Source organism: Microcaecilia unicolor, chromosome 1 (assembly GCF_901765095.1).
Source record: "Microcaecilia unicolor chromosome 1, aMicUni1.1, whole genome shotgun sequence".
Taxonomy (NCBI): Eukaryota; Metazoa; Chordata; class Amphibia; order Gymnophiona; family Siphonopidae; genus Microcaecilia; species Microcaecilia unicolor.
Window position 1 is genome coordinate 375,671,730 of NC_044031.1, and position 19,568 is coordinate 375,691,297.

General features: G+C 45.0%; 1 protein-coding gene across 1 annotated transcript in view; it reads left to right on the forward strand.

The window, feature by feature from the left end:
* TRIO (trio Rho guanine nucleotide exchange factor) overlaps nt 1-19,568 on the forward strand; it is a 905,131-nt gene that overhangs the window by 849,795 nt on the left and 35,768 nt on the right. Inside the window, 4 exon segments of the mRNA XM_030209962.1 lie at nt 4,328-4,575; nt 14,951-15,089; nt 15,823-15,850; nt 19,145-19,307. Coding sequence (XP_030065822.1) covers nt 4,328-4,575; nt 14,951-15,089; nt 15,823-15,850; nt 19,145-19,307 — 578 coding nt within the window.

Genomic DNA, 19,568 nt, shown 5'->3' on the forward strand with positions numbered 1-19,568 from the left:
GCTACAGACCATATAAGGGAATTGCTCCTTATATGGTCTGTAGCCCCACCCAGCGCATCCCAGGATGCACTGGGCGGGGCCGGGAACCGCCATTTTGTGCGTCGTCAATCCAAGGAAGAGGAGGGAGGGCAGGCTACCTCCCTCCTCCAACTAAAAGGTAGGGGGGCCGGGAGGGGGTTCTTTTTTACGCTGGACCACCAGGGATTCTACAGAGAACGCTGGGGGGGGGGAGTTGGGGTGGGCTGGAGGTCCGCCGAACCTCCAGCCCCCCCCCCCCCCCGTCGCTCGCTGGGTGGGAGGGAGGGAGGTTTGACCGGTGGCCACTGGACCTGACCATTTTCTGGGGGTTTGGGGGGGCTGGAGACCCACCGGATCTCCGGTCTCCAGCCCTCCCTGAACCTGGGGATGGGAGCGTCGGGGGGACCGAAGGTCCGCCAGACCTCCAGCCCCCGTTGCTCGGGGCAGGGGTAGTCAGGGCCTGGTGGTCCCATCGACCTCGAGCCCCTGTGTTTGACAGGTTTGGGGTTTTGACAGCCCAGACCTGTCAAACAAGTGCGGGAGGATTGTGCCTCGGCACAATTCGCCCGTACTTCTACCCCATGATCAGAGATAATTGCGCTGCTTAAATTTGCATGCATTATCTCTGAGCATAGGTCTAATAGTGCCCCGTACTGTTCCAGCGCTAGTTTAGAGCGCTGTTTGGAACAGCGCAGGGCTTTTGATCATCTGGGTGTTAGTGCACTTAAGGAAGATGATTGTTTGTGTAGAAATTTATGCCGGGCTTTGTCCTGTTTTGTATTTGACGGGGGCAAGGGGGAATGAATAAATTAGATGTGAGGTTAGTGATTCAGTTTTTGCCAACTTAAAATTAAACCACTGGTTTAGCACGAGGTTAAAAAAAATAAATAGTGTTCCTAAAACTGCACCATGGGCTCTTTTACTCTAAAGCTGCCAGGAGCAAATCCAGGTCAGAGGTGCCTGGTAAATAGATTACATGCTGCCTACTCCCAGGGATAAGCAGTGGATTTCTCCAGGTCTACTTTAGTGGCTATGGGCTTTTCTTCCAGGAAGTTGTCCAAGCCCTTTTTTAAACCCAGCTATCATAACAGCTTTTACCACACCCTCCAGGGCAAATTCTAGAGCTTTAATTGTGCACTGAGTGAAAAAAATAATTTCTCCAATTTGTTTTAAATGTGTTATTTAGTATTTTCATGATGTCTCGTATTCTTTGTACATTTTGAAAGAATAAACAGTTTGTGTTTACCTATTCCACTGCACTCTTGGTCTTATAGACCTTTATCCTATTTCCACTCAAGCGTGTCTTCTAGTGGAAGACCACTTAGCTTTTTGAGCATTTCCTTAGAGGGAAGTTATTCCATCTCCTTTATCATTTTGGCTGCCCTTCTCAGTACCTTTGTATATCTTTTTTTTTAATTAAACAACCAGAAATGCACACGACATCATTGACTCTAAATTTTATTCCAGGTATAAATTAAGATGGCCACTCTTTATGCTGGTTGTCCTTTATAAGAACAAACACTTTGCCATACCGGGACAGACCAAAGGTTTCATCAGTTGCCAATCCAAGTCACAAGTACCTGGCAATATTCCAAAAGATTAAAACAGATTTTATGCTGCCTATCCAAGAAAAAAGTAGTGGATTTTCACATCCATCTTAATAATGGCTTATGGGCTTTTCATTTAGGAAATTATCCAAACCTTTGTTAAACCCTGCTAAGCAAACTGTTTTTTGCCACATTCTCTGTATTTTGCTTCCCTCCCTGCCCCTTACCTCTTTTACAAATACACAATTTATGCACTCCTCCATCAGTTGGCTGTTGGTGTCATCTGTATCATCTGCTCACCTTAATTACACCAGGTATGGAGCATTCTTTTTTCTGGGTCTTAAACTTTGGAACTCACTTCCTCTTAGCCTGTGGGCGGAGTCCTCTGACAACAAAATTAAGCTGGCTCTGAAAACTTACCATGCTCTTCTGTTTATTGATCATCTAATGTCCTTCACAACCTTCTTGCTCAATTGTACCTGAAAAAGATTTTGAGTTTTTTGCCTCTATGGCAAGCTTCTTTTCAAACTTTTTTTTTTTTTTTGCCTGTCTGACCAGTGCTTTGTATTTAACTCGCCAGAGCATATGCTTTTTCTTTTTCTTCTTTTTCAATTGGATCTGCTTTTCACTGTCAGCACTCATTTGGCCTTCTTTCAACCTTTTATAATGAATGGAATAAATGTGGTCTGGACTTCCAACATGGTGAAATGTATTCTTACCTGTTAATCTCCTTTTCCTTGAGTCCTGCTAGACCAGTCCACATCAGTGGGTTATATTCTCTAACCAGTAGATGGAGATGGAGAAAAAACAGTTTACGGTGACATCACCAGTCAGGTGCAGCCTGGAACTAGTTTATATGCATCTATCTAAGTCCATTAAAAAAAAAAACTCCCACAGGGTCCTATGAAACTTCTGCCTAAAACAGAATCAAACATTAAGCAAACCAAAACTGTAGACCTCTACATGGATATATACAAGTGATAGCCTAAGGCAGTAATTCCTAAACCTGTCCCGGAGAAACCCCAGCCAGTCTGGTTTGCAGGATATCCACAACAACTATTCATGAGATCAATTTGCATACACTTCCTCTCGGTATGAAAGTCTATCTCCTTGTGGATATCCTGAAAACCTGACTGACTGGCTGGGTAACCTCCAGGACAGATTTGCGAATCACTATCCTAAGGCCTCACCAGTCAGCTTTTAGCCAGTTGCCAAGCAACCTGGGAGCCACACTGCCATCCAGCAGATCAAAGCCCGATGCTTTTTCAGTTGCTGAAATGACATTCTTTTCCTCACTCTGTAAAATCATTTGCTGCAACATTTTCTAGGAAATGCACCTGTAACACCAGAGCAGAACAGTGCGCACTGCGCTTGGCCATTCCAAAGCACTAACTTTTTATTTGTAAATTATTTTTGTTGATGACCAAACAAAGAACCTTAAATACAATAAAATGTGCAAAATTCCCCCACCCTCCTCTCCCTCTACTCTTCCCTACCCCAAACTCCAATATAATGTCTATTGAAACGTTGCTTTTAATAACAGATGAAACCAGATCAATTGAACAGAATGAACAACTAGTACATTGGTCATATCATGTCCCTCATCTACTCCCTCAAAGCTTAGTTATTACCAGAATAAGTAAAGCACAGAGCACCTGGACTCTTATGGCCCTCTGCTTCTCAATTGCCAAAGCTAACCATAATAATAATTGGGGGGAAAAAACTACATTGAGAACTCAAAGCACCAGCTTGTTTTGCATTATATTTGTAAGTGTTTTATGATTGGGAACTATGATTTAGAAATACTTTCTCCATGTAGAGCAGCTGAGTTCAGCTATCCCAGCTACCACACAGTGCCATCAGCAAGCTAAACTGTATATCAAAATGTGTTTGTATATATACGTACCAATTTTCTTAACACAGTATACTAGTACGTAGAACATCTCATTTTCATTTTTAACTTAAAATCACCAGTGTAAATGCCCCAGTGCAAAAAATGAGTCATTTCTGTATATGATACAACATTATAAAAACATTTCAGGTCTGTGCTTTTATCCCCCTTGCTTCATCCCTTCTCCCCCAAATTCTTTTGTTCAGTTTCTTGTACCCTTCTCCATCAGTCATCATTCTATTCCCACTCTGCTGCAGCTGCTTCTGGCTTTATTCTATGCTTGATAAGTCTGAGCTGTGCAGTGCCCATACTTGTCTCACTGTTATCACCATAAATGCACAGTGTTCTCCAGGAAAAAACGTAGGGGTTGCAAAAGCAGGATGTCATTTCAAAATTGGGAACATCGGATTAAATTTTGGTCATAGCCAATTCTCTACCTGTGTAACTTCATTTTTCACTTAACCTCCCTCCCTCCCCCCCCCCCCCCCCCCTCCGCCCCTGAAGAGAACAGTTCCCCATTTTAAGTGCATTCCAGCATTTTTATATTTGCAACTTGGCTATGGGTGAATTGCTCAGGAAAAGGCACTTGCAGGGGTCTGAAAGCTGAGCCACATAAGAGGAGAGATACAACCTCACTGTATATGCTGGGTTTTCTTTTCTCTGTGCATTGTGGGTAGGTATTTCTAGATGAGATGCTTTGCATCATTCAGCCATGAGGGACTGAAGCTGTACAGACATTGGCTGTGCAAGATTCTGAACACTGGCCAAGCACTAAATGCTGTTCTTTTCCCTTCTTTTCCTCTCACTATTCCCTTCTCCTTCTCCTTCTCCTCCTCCCTCTCCCCAACTCCATTCTGTTCTATCTCCACAGAGTGAAAGTAGCAGTAGTAGCAATATCTCCACAATGCTCGTGACACACGATTACATGGCGGTGAAGGAGGATGAGATTAATGTCTACCAAGGAGAGGTCGTACAAATCCTGGCAAGCAACCAACAGAACATGTTTCTGGTGTTCCGAGCCGCCACTGACCAGTGCCCAGCAGCTGAGGGCTGGATCCCCGGCTTTATCTTAGGACACACCAGTGCAGTCATAACGGACAATCCTGATGGGACTCTAAAGTGAGTGAGTAGTGGGGCATCACAAAAGTATGGCTCCAGCTGTATATATACATATGCAGGCTGTTTTTCCCCCCAGCATGAGCACAGAATTAAAGAAACATTAGCACAGGTGTGTCTCCAAGCCAAGCCTTGATTTGGTGCATCGGCCATATTGGAATTTTGACAGACTTACATATACAATGCACCAGCTACACATTTTTTAAGCAAGTGAGATACCTGTGCAGCACATATACATTTTTTTAACTCCTTTGTTTGTATTACCCCATACTAACTTTTAAACCTTCATTAAGCCCTAAACAGCCAATTAAGCTTCCGTTTAACCCCCCCCCCCCCAAAAAAAAGTCAACTGCTACTGCCCCTAGCCTTCCTTCTATAGTTAACTGTCCCTTGGTTCAATTGCACCTCCCAATCTTTTCTAATCCCCACACCTTCTTAACTTCCCGAACTGTCCATTCCATATGACCATTAACTTGGACAGCAGATAGACCTGGTCCAGTACCACAGGTAGTGTAATGCATATGCGTTGTTTGGTAATCATCAAAAATGCCAGTGTACAAAAAGTTGCTATGGAGAAGTGCAGAAACAGCTTTTTGTTTTGTTTTTTTAACTTTTTAAAACTTTTCTTCAGCAGACTTCTGCCAGCAAATATAAAACACATTTACCCAGGAAAGCCTAAGAAAATGGTAAAATGAAGTGTTAATTGGAAACATTCAGTTGCTCCCTTGCCTCCGCCTCCATCCCCCCCTCCCCCCCACCACACACACACTTTTTTTTTTAAACACACTTCCGAGCCTTGCCTTTCGGATGTTCAGTTTCATAGCCATTTCTCACTTTACAACATGTGTTGTGTTTTTACTTTAAGATACTGCAGAGTCTCCAGGCAAAAGTACATTGACATACTGATGATGACAAGGCCTGGTAGAGTGACCTCAGTAGAAGCACCAGGGGCTTAATCTCCCTAGAACAGTGGCAGTGTAACATCCTATAAGCATGCACTGGCACTCTTCTGTTAAGCAATTTTTAAAAACTGTCATGCCCACAGCAAATTCCTGATTGTTTTGGGAAAAATAGATCTTGGTACATAAGTTCTAAATCTAGTCCCTCCTTTGTAAGATTGTTCTTCTGGACAATCAGTTTTGAGTTGCAATGTTTTGACTTTTTGCAGCTTTCAGGTCCACTTCCAAGGACTGTATGTACAGAGAAAAGAGCACCCTGGAGGAGAGAAACTGGAAAAAAAAACATTGTGGAGGGATTTCCTGAAATTGTTTTTAAACTCTGTGTGCTCAAAGCTCCAAGAACTAACTCTCAAAATGTTCTTGGATAACCTAAAGCTCTTTAGGACTAACAAGGCTTGCCTTTTTTGGGGAGGGGGAAAAGGGCAGAAGAGGGGTTAAAATACCAAATAGTTTTTGAACCAGATGAGCACTAAAAACAAATTTGCATGCTTTCATTTTTTAAATTCCATGTATATACTAAGAGTTGCTGAGCTGATTTTTCCAAACTTTTGAGGAAACATGATGATTTTCTGACTCCACATGCCAAATCTCAGAAAAACACAGCGAGCAAGATTTTGTAAAAGACTAGCCATGATGTTTAGTAAAAATCACATGTGTTCAGCACCATCTGTATAGATTGTGACCATATCAGTATAGCTAGATGGTTTAATTTTGGACATTCTTTGTGTTGTTCTAAATTAAACCGCCTAGCTAAATGGATAGTGGCTCAATATCACTGATTGTTAGTGGTGTAGCCAGAAATTTTCAACGGGGGATACGTCTCACCAGTGCATTTCCCTCCCTCCCGCCGCATCTCTCCTTTCCTAGCCCCACAAAGCTCTCGCAGTTCCCTACCTCCTCCTCCCCCCCCCCCCCCCAGCACTCATAGGCTACCTGCACTGGGTCTTTCTCTCTGAACAGTTCTGCCCCTTCGTGACAGTACTTCATTTTCTGAAGGGCAGGATAGTTCAGAGAGAAAGCCTTTGTGCAGGCTGCAGGCAGTCTGAGTGCTACTGGCGCTGCCCGGGCGAAGGCTGGAGATGGATTTTAAGACGGGGGGGGGGGGGCAGGAGGGAATTGCGAAAGCTGTGTGTGGCTGGAAAGGGAAGGGAGACATGTGACAAGAGGGACTGACAAGGGGTGCATACACAATACATGCACCTTGATTGGCTACGCAACTGCCGATTGTCTAGAGTTAGGCCAAACGCCCTTGCTCCATCCCAGCACAATCTGGATAATGCTGGGGCAGTCAGGAGGCGTTTTTAGTAGCATTATCTGTATAGTACTGTTGAAAATTTACAGAAAGAGCAGTTATCTGTTTCCTTGGCATGGCAGCACATCAATCCAGAACAAGTGGGTTATGCCCATCCACCAGCAGGTGTAGATAGAGAAAACAGAGTTTCACTGTGCTTTAAGCCTTGATGCTCAGTGTCATCTCCCAGTATACTTCTATCACCCGCAGGTGGTAGACGTGTCTGTCAACTTCTCCTGGATTTGGGACCTGTCTCCTGTACCCAGCATTGGGTTCGGTGGATCTGGGGGTGTAGTGGCTACCTTGGGCTGTTTTAGGGACTACCCTAGTAGTGCTAGATCTTCCTTCCCCCTAGTAGTGCTAGATCTTCCTCCTCCCCCCCCCCCCCCCTTACGGGTGTACTTGGTTTGCCTTCATTGGATCTCCTTCCTCTTCAGCAAAACAAAATGCAACAGGCACTGTGTTTTCAGTGCTAGCAGTTCAGGTCCTCCGGTGTATCTACAGTGATGTCTCTGGGTGGCACAGGGGGACTCCCTTCTGAACAGTGAGCGTAGGCGCCCGGTATAAGAGGCTTGGAGAGGCTAAGCCTCCCCCCTGGTACAGCAGAATGGATCAGCTGTGGAGTCCAGCTGCTCTGAGGGGATACAGTTGTTGATTTACCTCCATCCACACAGCAGGAGCTGCAGTGAAAGCCCTCTAGCAGTTGTAGAAATTGGTTTATGGTTTGTTTACCTTACTGCTGGGAAAGCAGGGGGTAGTGGCTGGAGGTGTCCTGGGTTGCCAGGGATATATTTAACGAGGATGACTTCCTGACCTGCACTGAGAACAGATAGCAGCAGAACGGATACTGGGCTAGCATGATCAGAAAAAGTCACCAGACAACAAAGGTAGAAAAGATCATTTTATTTTCATTAGTGTTTGAAATATGTCCACTTTGAGAATCAGGTGCTCAACATTAAAAGTTTATATTTATTTACTTATTTATGGCATTTTATCCCACATTAAACATGAATTAGGGTATTTTTTGGCTCTACATGAGAATTGTGATGATATGATCCCTTGTTTCATATTGTTGATAGTCTGCATTTTCCGTATGGGTGGTATATTGGTGTATTAGGTCTGCCCAGTGTAATATTTATGGTACAGTAAGGTTCTGAGTGTGTTTTTGGACAAAGTTGTGCATAGTGTTTTGCAGTTGAGCGATTGTGGTGAGAATATGCTTTGAGCAACCACTTTATTCTTTGACATATGATACATATCTAATATCTAAATTTAATAAAAGGTATTAATTGTGACTTTTATTTTTATTTATTTTTTCTGCGTGTTATCATACAATTATGGATTTAAGCTCCACCCCTGGCCCCACCCCTAACCCCGCCCCCTTTAGCCTCTCCAAACAGTTGGGCCACCGACCGCCTATGACAGTGAGTACCTATGGCGACCCCGTCAGAAAAAGAGAAACACTGTTTTTGGTGCAAAACGTGAAAGTCGGCATTGGGGGGTTTTCTCATGTGCACTGCGCTGCCGGTTCAGCAGCAGGATTCCTCGGGGGAAGGTGTTTCAGCAGCAGCCCAGCTCCTAGCTTTCTCTTCCCCAAAAGGTTCAGCGGCTCAGGTGGTGTGCACTCTGTGAGTGCCGGTACTGCAGGAAATGCAGCCGTCTTGGTTTCCCCAGCAGCTAGGGCTGGATCTCCTGTGCAGCAGGCTGTGAGGCAGCATGCAGCTGTGGGTCTCGTGCCGTTGTTGGAGCAGGGGACTTTGACTGGGGAGGGCCCACAGGAAGCAGTTCCTTTTCCCCCTGAATTTGTTTTGCCATGCTCTGCCCTCTTTGCCCCTTCCTTCTGTGGCTGAATGGGCAATGGGGTCTGTGGCATTGGGGTGTTCCTCATTCAGCGCTCCTTTCGTTTCAAGGGTCTGCACCTCGGGATTCCATGGAAGAGGGCAAGATCCCACCTAATGAGAGGGATGATCCTACTGTGGCGTGCTTGTTTCACAAAGAGGAATTTGCCCTCCTTGATTACTAGGGCCTTGGAAATTCTGCACATTACACCTCTCTCCTATTCAGCCAGCCTCTGCGGCGTCTAATCCCATCATGTCTGGTAGTAAGAAGCTGGCCAGGATGTTCCATATTCATGAGGCAATGCATGAGCTGATAGATGCTCAGTGGAGCACACCTGATTCAGGCCTCAAGGTTGTGTGAGCTATGTCTCACCTCTACCCATTGATTCCTGAGGAGCTGGATTCTTTCAATCTCCCAGTTGTGGATTCCTTAGTCATGACCGTGACTAAGAAGGCCATGATGCCAATGCAGGGGTCACGGCTCTTAAATATATGCTGGACTGCAAGGTTGAAGTGGCCCCCAAGATGTCTTTTGAGGCGTCGGCCCTGACGCTTCAGGCTTCCTTGGCTGGCTCCTATGTGGCCCGGACCTGTCTGAGTGCCGTCCATTAGGGTCCAGACTCTGCTGGGTGTTAGATCCTGAGTCTCTGGATTTTCCTGGGGTGGAGGAGTAAGAGTGGAGAAGTAACCTAGTGGTTAGTGCAGTGGACTCTGATCCTGGGGAACTGTGTTCAATTCCCACTGCAGCTCCTTGTGAGTCTGGGCAAGTCACTTAACCCTCCATTGCCCCTGGTACAAAAGTACCTGAGTACATGTAAACCGCTTTGAATGTAGTTGCAAAAACCACAGAAAGGCGGTATATCAAGTCCCATTTCCATTTCCCCTTAATGACATTCTCCGGGCCTCAGCTAAGCAGATGGCTTTGCAACTGGTCAGCTGATGTGGCTTCTAAGTCCACTCTCATTAAGCTTCCCTTTTGGGGTAAACTTCTCACTGGAAATGCTGGTCAAGGACTTGGGACAGTCCAAGTCCCACAGTCTGCTGGAGGACAAGCCAAGGATGACTTAGTGGTCTTCCCAGTCGTGCTCTCATTTTGGGATACCCGGCACAGTGCTGTAGCTAGGGGGTTACAAGGGAGCAACTGCTCCCCCAAATAGACGTCCGATGGCGACGGCATCTATTTTTCACAAGGTCCATGGCGCCTACTCAGTCCACTCTCCACTCCCCTGACGTCACAACCTAGCTACGCTTTTGGCCTGGCAGTATAGGCCGGGTTACGCAATGGGGTTTTCCAGGTCTCACATTCAACCTCGGCAGTCTTTCTTTCGTGGGGACAAGAGGGTGGGCCATGAGTCCTTTAGGACATCCATGGCTCTCCATGCATCCCAATGAAGGTGGCCAGGGCTTCTCCTTAGTTCTCATAGGAGGCCATTTCTCCTGTTTTCTGGAGGAGTGGGCCCACATCACGTCCGACCAGTGGATCATAGATGTTTTGAGGGACAGGTACAAAACCGAGTTTGCCCGCCCAGTTGCATATTTTTTTCTTGGAGTCTCTATGTGGGGCTCTAGCCAAGAGGGCCGATGTTCAGAACATCATGGACAGGTTCCTGCATCTGGGTGCTGTGGTGCCAGTTCTGCCAGCCGAGTTCAGCCGGGAGAGAGATTCCATCTATTTTGTGGTGTCCGAGAAGGAGGGCCTCAAGTGCGTCAACCGGGTCCTCAAGATCGGAGACTGGCACGGGCAGAAAACATTAGCCTACACCTCGGCCTCAAAACATCACCTGAAGTCCTTCCTACCATCATACTTATGGACCGTTTTGGAGTTTTTTTACACCTCCACTTATTGTCTATTTTTCTCTGTTTCTTTGTTTCTATCTAATTAATTTCTGATTTCATTGTAATTGTATCTCCTCTGATCTGCCAAAGCCTTTCATTTTCCCTTCTTCTTTTGTCCCTTCCACTGTCATTGTAATTGGCTTATCAGTTCATTGTAAGCCGCTTTGAGGCTGCTTTAAGTGGTATTAAGCGGGGTATAAATGTTCTGAATAAATAAATGCATTTCAGGAGGAGACTCTACAGTGAGGATTGATTTCTTCAGTCCAGCTGAGCAAGTTTCTTGCCTCCTTAGATCTCAAGGAGGCGTATTTTCACATCCCGATTTGGGGACCCCACCAGCAGTTCCTATGCTTTGCAGTCCTGAGCAGGCACTTTCAGTTCTGGGCCCTTCCATGGCTCCCAGGACCTTCACCAAGGTGATGGTGGTCGTGGTGGCGTTTCTCCACTGGCAGCGCATCAGGGTATATCCCCTACCTGGACGATTGGTTGATCCGAGCATCGTCGTGGCAGGACAACCTGGATGCAACCTCCCAAGTGGTGTTGCTTCTTCAGCTCTTGGGCTGGGTGATCAATTTTTCCAAGAGTCATCTGTTCCCCTCGCAGTCCCTCAAATTCTTGGGAGCCCATTTCAACACCCAGTCGGAGAAGGTGTTTGTTCCCTCCTTCCAGGTTTGCAAGCTGCAGTGTCGGGTTCGGCGACTGCTGAGCCTTCCGTCCCCTTGGGTATGAGATTATATGCAGCTGCTGGGCTCCATGGCAGCTTTTTTGGACGTGATTCTTTGGACCAGGGCTCACATGCTTTCACTTCAGGCCTTGCTTTTCAGTCGTTGGTCCCTGCTCCATCAGGACATTTCATTTTGGGTTCCCTGGACTCTACAAGACATAAGGAGCATGTGGGTGGTTCCGGGCACCCTGTTGGAGGGCAAGCCCTCTGGAAGTCCTGGACTTGGATCATGGTCACTGGATGCTAGTCAGGTTGGGGCACCCACTTCCTTCAGCTAGTGGTGCAGGGAAAGTGGTCGCCGTTGGAGGCGACATGGCCAATTAACTAGCTAGAGCTCCGGGCAATCCAGAGAACTCTAGTGGTTTTCGTTCCAGTTCTCCGTCTGCGAGCTGTCAGAGTGCTGTCGGACAATGCAGCGGTGGTGTCTTATGTCAACAGACAGGGGGCACTCGGAATGTGGCCCTGGCCTTGGAATTTCATCTTTTTACCTTGGCGGAGAAGCACCTCCTGCAGATTTTGGCAGCGCACATTGCAGGTGCTCTGAACACACAGGCAGTCTTCCTCAGCCAGCATGCGCTGTATTCATCTGATTGGGAACTCTCTGCTTGTGCCTTTGCCATTACTTCCACGTGGGGTGTCTCAGCTCTGGACCTGATGGGAAGGAAGTGCAATATTAAGGTCCTGTGGTTCTTCAGTCACTGGCAGGAGCTGGGGTCATTGAGAGTTGAGTATTGCTTCAGCAGTGGCCAACTGACTCCTTTCTGTACATGTTCTCCCCCTCCCACCTTTGCCCGTGGTTGGCAGGATGGTTCTGGTGGCCCCAGACTGGCCCAGATGGCTGTTGTATGCAGATCTTATTCGTCTGCTGTTGGCCAAACCCTAGCCTCTTCCGCTGTGGGGCTTCTATATCAGGGTCCCCATCCTCATGGGCGACCCATCTTGCTTTGGTCTTACACCCTGGCTATTGAGTTGTAGAGCCTGAGGAAGAAGGGATACCTGGAGAAAGTTAATACCATTCTTTTGCAGGCACGAAAGCAGTCTACTTCCACTGCATACGCTAGGGTGTGGAGGCTCTTTGAGGCCTGGTGTGGTGAATTGGGCTGTGTCCCCTTTTCATGCCTCCTTGTTGCAGATTTTAATCTTCTACAGGACAGTTTTAAAAAAGGCTTAGCTTGAATTCCTTGAAGGTTCAGGTGGAGACCCTGGCCTGTTATTGTGTGAACAATTCTGTAGTTGGGGGGGGGGGGGTTCAATCAGTTGCAGCCTCCCTTCCGGCCCATCTGTCCACAATGGGATCTTAACTTAGTCCTTAGGGGCCTTCAGACGACTCTTTTTGAGCCCCTTTGGGGGGCTACTGTGAAGGATCTTACTCTTAATACGGTGTCTTTGGTTAGTATTGTGTCAGCCTTCAGAGCTTCAGGCTCTCTCTCTTGTTGGGATTCTTTCTTGGTCTTCACGAAGGAGAGTGATTCCATCCGTACGGTTCCATCTGCCTAAGGTTGTTTCTTCCTTTCACCTTAATCAGATGGTAGTTTGTTCTTTTTTTCGTAGGGAGGATTATGGGTCTGACTTTTCCCGCGTCTGCCTTCCGGATGTTCAGTGGGCCTTGTTGCATTACCTGGCAGACACAAATGATTTTCGGGTCTCCCATTGGATGAGGGAGAAAATTGTTCTGGATTCCCTTGATGGGTCTGTGGCTCTGGTGGGTCACCATGGCGGGAAGTAAGCAACAGCTCCCACCACCCCCGCTTCACATTCCCCACTCCAGCAGCTCCGCTTATATTCCACCTGAGCAGTACAGATCCCACCTCCTCAGAGGAAAGTTTATTGAGGAGTTGTGGCAGCTTGATTTAAAAAAAAAAAAAAGCTATACACGGCTTTCATACACGCAGCTTATATGTGTGTATGAAAGCCGCAGGTAACACTCACTGTTCTGAGCATTCACAGAGCAGCCATGCTTAGTGATTGACTGTTATGTGCATGCGCAGCTTAGCAATTGGCTTTCCTCCTACCAAGCTGTTGCTTGCGAGCAGCTCATTTGTATGCAATTTCTTTTGAGAATCACTTGCTATTTCCACCTTGGTAATTCTTACCAAGGTGGAAATAGCGAACAGTTCTTTCTGGGGACTTTTGTGCATCAGCCCCTTAGTCACTGAAGGCACCACCACTTGCCAGGACCTTAGTGATTGGAGAGAAAGGGTCACATGCTGAGGCTGACCTATCAGCCCAAATTGTAAGGACAATCAAAAAGTGACAGCAACACTGAACACACATTAGATCTACAATATATATATAAAAAACAAATGCAAAGCATGCACATCTGGCTCTGAGGGTAGAATGATACTGATAAGTGCTTTTGAATACCTGGCCTTATCTTTTAATTTTGACTAGATGACTAATAAACTGAGCATTGCTGTTGAATGGAAAAGTGCAATCAGAATGATGGTTATGAGTGTTGCTCCTATTTTCACTTACCACAGTTGATAACAGGCATGTCCATAGCTCGTAAGTTGATCTTTTCATCCATTAAGCAAGTGGATGGAATAAAACCTGTATCTCCTACCTTACTGTTCTGTACTGCATGTATGCCGTTGCTGTGCTAACTTCTGACATTGATGTTTCAAGTTGTTTTGATTTGATTTTGTCACAGTGTCTGTGAGGTCACAAGATTCTGACAAATGTTCTATGTTCGCTGATTTTCTTGCATCAACTGAAATTTTGTGACAAGCTATGCAAGTGTTCTGTGAAGTGTCCAGAAGAGAGTTGCTGATCAGAGAGAGAAGCTTGGGACATAGATTCGAAGTCGAAAAACAGAGACACACAGTCGTGGACCAAAATAAATCTTACAACAGACATTTTGGGCATGAAAAGAGAACATAATGATAAAATTAGAGAATCTGATAGCAGTACTTAACTAATAAATTGTGATGTTGCTTCCCCTTTCATTAGCACATTGATGTGATTGACAAACTGTCAATCAGGCTTTTAAGATAATAAATCTAATTCATAGTGTCCCTTTATCCTCTCTCTCTGTATATGCAGGTATGTGTGTATATAGATAAGTAATGCACTGCATAGTGGCATTCTGTTGATGACCAGTGGGTTCATCTCTGTGTGGCTCCAGTGGCTGTGGAAGCTGGACGGGAGGTTTAAGCATTCACCTCCCTCTTCTTTGGCTGGAAGAATGAAGTGAATCTGTGGCACAGTGGCCTTTGTAGGCCACTGGATGCAGCACAAGCCTGAAATGGCTCGATCAGCCCACACAGGTCAGCAGAGGGAAACAGCAGCAGTACCTGGGTCACCAGTTTCATGGAATTTAGCGATCAGCTTTTTCAGTAGTAGCTCAAAGTGAGTTACATTCAGGTATACTGTACTAGGTATTTTCCCTGTTCCCAGAAGGCTTGCTGGATAGTCTAATTTTTGTTCTTGAGGCAGTGGAAGGTTAGGTGACTTGCCTGAGATCACAAGTAGCATCATCAGGATTTGAACTGGGCTTTGGTGGTTGTCAGTTTTCTGCTGTAACCACTAGACTATTCCTCTCTGCCCACATTCCCCTACAGTTTCTGGAGAATGCCCATTACGGGTAAGCAACTTATTTTGCAAATGTCTGGCAGGTGTCTGCTACTGATATGTCTTTGTTCCCTGTGCATGAGTACATATACTCTCTTAGAAGTCCATTTTCAAAGAAGTGCTTGAAGTGATTTGCTTACCCATATTGTCTGCCCTCCAGGAAGTCATCATCTTGGCACACAGCGCTCCGACTGAGGAAGAAATCTGAGAAGAAGGATAAGGAGGGCAAAAGGGAAGGCAAGTTAGAAAATGGTTATCGCAAATCAAGAGAGGGACTGCCCAATAAGGTCTCGGTGAAGGTGAGCAACTGATAAAGCAGACAGAATTCTCCAGTGGGGTGCAAAGGGAAGAATCCAGAGGAACTGCTCTAATTCCAAGAGTGGTTGCCAGTGCATGCATGTTGTCTGGTTCTGGTTGCTTTGTATAAAGGGGTGGAAGCCAGTAATTGTCACTTTATATAGATCAGTCATAATTTCATAGGGCACAGAGAATTTACACAGCATAATATGGCTTTCTTTCATAATCAGCTGCATCTTTGACCAGCATGGAAAAAGAAAAAGGTGAGAACAAATCACTGTAGCTACGACTTTCAGTGGGTGTTGGCAACGAGATTTCACTCATCCACTACTATGAAAGATTTTTTTCAACTTGACTAATACAGAGGTTGCTTCTAACTTGATATTTTTCAAGGTGCATTTTACTAACTATATCACCCATACCCATCCAAACAATTTGTCTTCCCCATAATTTTTGGATGTTTGCCACCCAGTTGCTGAGTGATTCTTTGCTGAGCCTGTCACAGAGCTGCAGTGAGACTGTGTATCTCTCTCATGGGATCAGTGTGGGATATTTACTCCTTTTTTAGAGGGTTTATAGCTCTATGTTAAATAGGGAAGAGGAGAAGCATTTTCAACTTACTGATTTATAAGTTGGATTCTCCTTGATGATCCTCTTCAGAATATTTTTTTTTTATTAGTACTGAATGTTTTTCATGTAATGCATTTATTTGATATATCTCTTATTTATTTTCAGCTCCTCAATCCCAACTATATCTATGATGGTAAGTTAAGTTGATTTAATACTTAATATCAAGAGTTAAATTGCCACAGGCATCCTAGAGCTGACCAAAAGGATGAACTATCCCAGTTAGGACCTACTGAGTACATGGGTTAGCCACTACTAGATACAAAATACTGGGCTGGATGGATCATAGGTCTTGACCTAGTATGGCACCACGTGAGTTTTGTTTTTTTGTATTGAATGACTGGGTCGTCATTTGAAGCTAGTGGAAAAGGAGAATAAGAAAATAATTTGTCCCTGAAAGAGTAGCGACCACCATGAATAGACTTCAAGGAGCAGTAATAGAAGACAATCCCTGAGAAAAAAGTGGTCATCAGGAATAGACTTCAAGCAGTGGTAATAGAAGACAAAAGAATTCAAATACGCATAGGATAGAAATTTAGGAACTTCAGTGGCAGAAAGAGGAAGGGACCCGGAAACTGAGACCCTCATGATCAAAAGCAAACTCCGGCGCTAGAGGCTGTTAACGCCATGCTAGCGCCGGAGTTTGCTGCCGACCCATGATCAGAGCCCTCGAGCGCCTGAAACAACGCACTCGAAGGCTCTTAGCGCAAGTAGCATGCAAATGCATGCTAAACAGGGCTTCAAGCGCAATTAGCTTGCAAATGCATGCTAATCAGCGCTTAACGCATTCATCCCCAATGATCAGCGGCCAGCGCGCCAAAGATTGGGTCGCTGGCCGCAGCAAAATCAACACAAGCTCTGAGCTGGCGTTAGACTTTGCGGATCATTGGGGAGGAATGGTGAGCCCTGTCTAGCATGCACTTGCATGCTGGCAGGCCCTCGTTCCCCCCCCCCAAAGCAAACGCAAACGGGACTGGAGGTCCGGTGGACCTCCGGTCCCCCCAACGATCCGACCCCCTCCATGCCCAGGGAGGGCTGGAGATCCGGTGGGTCTCCGCCCCCCCCCCCCTCCGAACCCCCATAAATCGTGGTGGCTGCCTCCGGCCAAACGCTGTCCCACCCTCCCTCCCACTCAGCGACCGGGGGGGGGGCTGGAGGTTCGGTGGGTCTCCAGCCCCCCAAACCCCCAGAAATCGTTGTGGCCGCCACCCTGTTATCCATCGACGGAGGGGGATGGGGGCTGGAGGTCCAGTGGACCTCCAGCCCACCCCAACTCCTCCCCCCCCCCCCCCTGTGTTCTGAATCCCTGGTAGTCCGTGGTCACCGGCCAGCCCCCCTACCTTTTGCTGGAGGAGGGACGCAGCCTGCCTGCCTCCCTCCTCTTCCTGTCGACGCCACTGCAAAATGGCGACGCCCAGCCCCACCCATTGTATCCTGGGCATAGCAGTGCTGGTGAGGTTAGTGGGCATTGCAATACAATAAAATGTTTTTGTGATATGAAAAAAATACTGGAGTCTTTGTGTAGTAGATATTAAAAGTGACTCTGGAATTAAAAGAGTTATCCCCTAATTAGTAATTTAAGCATTTTTTTATACCAAGTATGTAAACGTTCTAATTTTAGTGTTGATGGGCACACTAATGCTCATATACTGGGATGCTTTTCTTTGAGTATATACACTAAGCATGTTAAGTGTTTTAGCGTACTTATCAAAACATTTCTAGTTTGAGGGACATTGAAGTCATGTGCCCAGGTGAAATGACCCGGCTGAAACTGCCACCATCAAATGTGCATAAAATTACACAGAACTTCTATAATGTCCCATACTTTTGGCCGTGGGTAAAAGAAATGTTTCTGTAGGCTTTTTAAGGTCACAGGAGAAAAATAATACACACAGAATGCATATATATAAAACCAAAAAGTATTTTGACCGCCTCCATCAGGAGCCCACTTTTGCATATACTTAGCCATAATTTTCAAAGTATATTTGAAAATTGCACTTATCCCAACCCATATTAAGTGTCTGGATGTTGTGTGCAACATTTGTTTAATTTAATTCTGGCATTTATAATCTACTTAACCATCAAGTTCAAGTTGGAGGACAATCGCACATTATAAGCAGCTCACAGTCTCGATTTTTGTACCTCAGACAATGGTGGGTTAAGTGACGTGCCCTGGTTCACAAGGAGCTGCAGTGGGGATCAAAGCTCGCTGTGCTAACCATTAGGCCATTTAAGAACAAAGCATTTCAAAAGCAAACTGCCAAAAATCTAGTCAAATGAGCATTGGCACTAACAACGTATTAGCGATTTTTTTGTTTTTTGTTTTTTTAATTTAATGCCAGGGGTTGGGATGTTTTGAAAGTTCCTGCTGGCCTCTCCCATCAGGATCTTTCCTCTGTTGACCCTCTTCCAGGAGCCTGTGCTCTTAAAACAGTAATACACTGGACCTTTAAATATAGCAGATGAATTTTTTAAAAAGATTTTGTAGTTTAAAAATAGAGGATTTTTTTAAACATTAAAAAAGCAATACTTTGAGTACATAAAAAAGAGCCTGAGAATAGGAGTGCAAGTAAAAAAAAAAAAAAAAAGTATACTGTTTCCTTTTAAAACCCTTTCCTTGAAGGGTATTTGTTCTTGCTCTCCATCTTGTGGACTATATATACCACAATATAAACTAAGGTTAACACTCAATAATTGGTTGTATTCATTTAAACATCCAAAAACATAACAACCGTTATTAATGCACAGTCCATATATCTTTATTTCTTTTTAACAAAATATGCAATAAAATTCTTTCTTAACACACTGTTGCATGCTATAATTATTCACTTACACACTCATTTGCTCACATTCATACTCCTCATACAACACAACACAATATAAACTCAATATAATATAACAGGACTTTGGGTTGACTATATATTTATTTTATTTTTTGTTACATTTGTACCCCGCGCTTTCCCACTCATGGCAGGCTCAATGGTGCTTACATATTGTATACAAGTACTTATTTGTATCTGGGGCAATGGAGGGTTAAGTGACTTGCCCAGAGTCACAAGGAGCTGCCTGTGCCTGAAGTGGGAATCGAACTCAGTTCCTCAGTTCCCCAGGACCAAGTCCACCACCCTAACCACTAGCCCACTCCTCCATTCAATTTTTGTTATCTTCATTAATAGTTTTATTTATATATCCTGTATTGATTATCCTTAATTCACATTAATTAAGGATAATCAATAATTAATTCTATTGCTGGATGTGTAATAGAAGTATAAATTTAAAAAAGGGTATGTTTATAGTTTGAATGGCGTAGCATTTACTATTGTTGAATGGATTAGTTAAACCAATTGGTGTCATTACCAAGTGATGGTGAAAATGAATGTATTTCCAATCATGTAATACAGTAAGTTTTGTTTTTTTTTCCTTTGCTTAGTTCCCCCAGAGTTTATAATACCACTGAGTGAGGTGATATGTGAGACAGGAGAAACAATCGTTCTGAGGTGTAAAGTCTGTGGACGCCCTAAAGCATCAGTGACATGGAAGGGCCCTGATCATAACATCCTGAGCAATGACTGCCGCTATGTCATTGCATACAGGTACCATGTGATGTAATATGTTCTACTCCCCCTGTGTTGCCGCCTGTTTCTATGGAATTAGTAGAGTGAGACTATGTTGTTGCTTTGGAAATGTCCTGTTTATTCTTTTTTGCAAATGTGTGTATGCACATTTTCTACACCAAGAATCACCTTACATTTATTTACAAAATCTCCTAATATCTGCCTGTGTTCTTGATTATCAAAGTAAGTTGCGAGTGCCTGCAATTCTTTTTCCCTTCAAAGCAACCTCAAAATCTATTT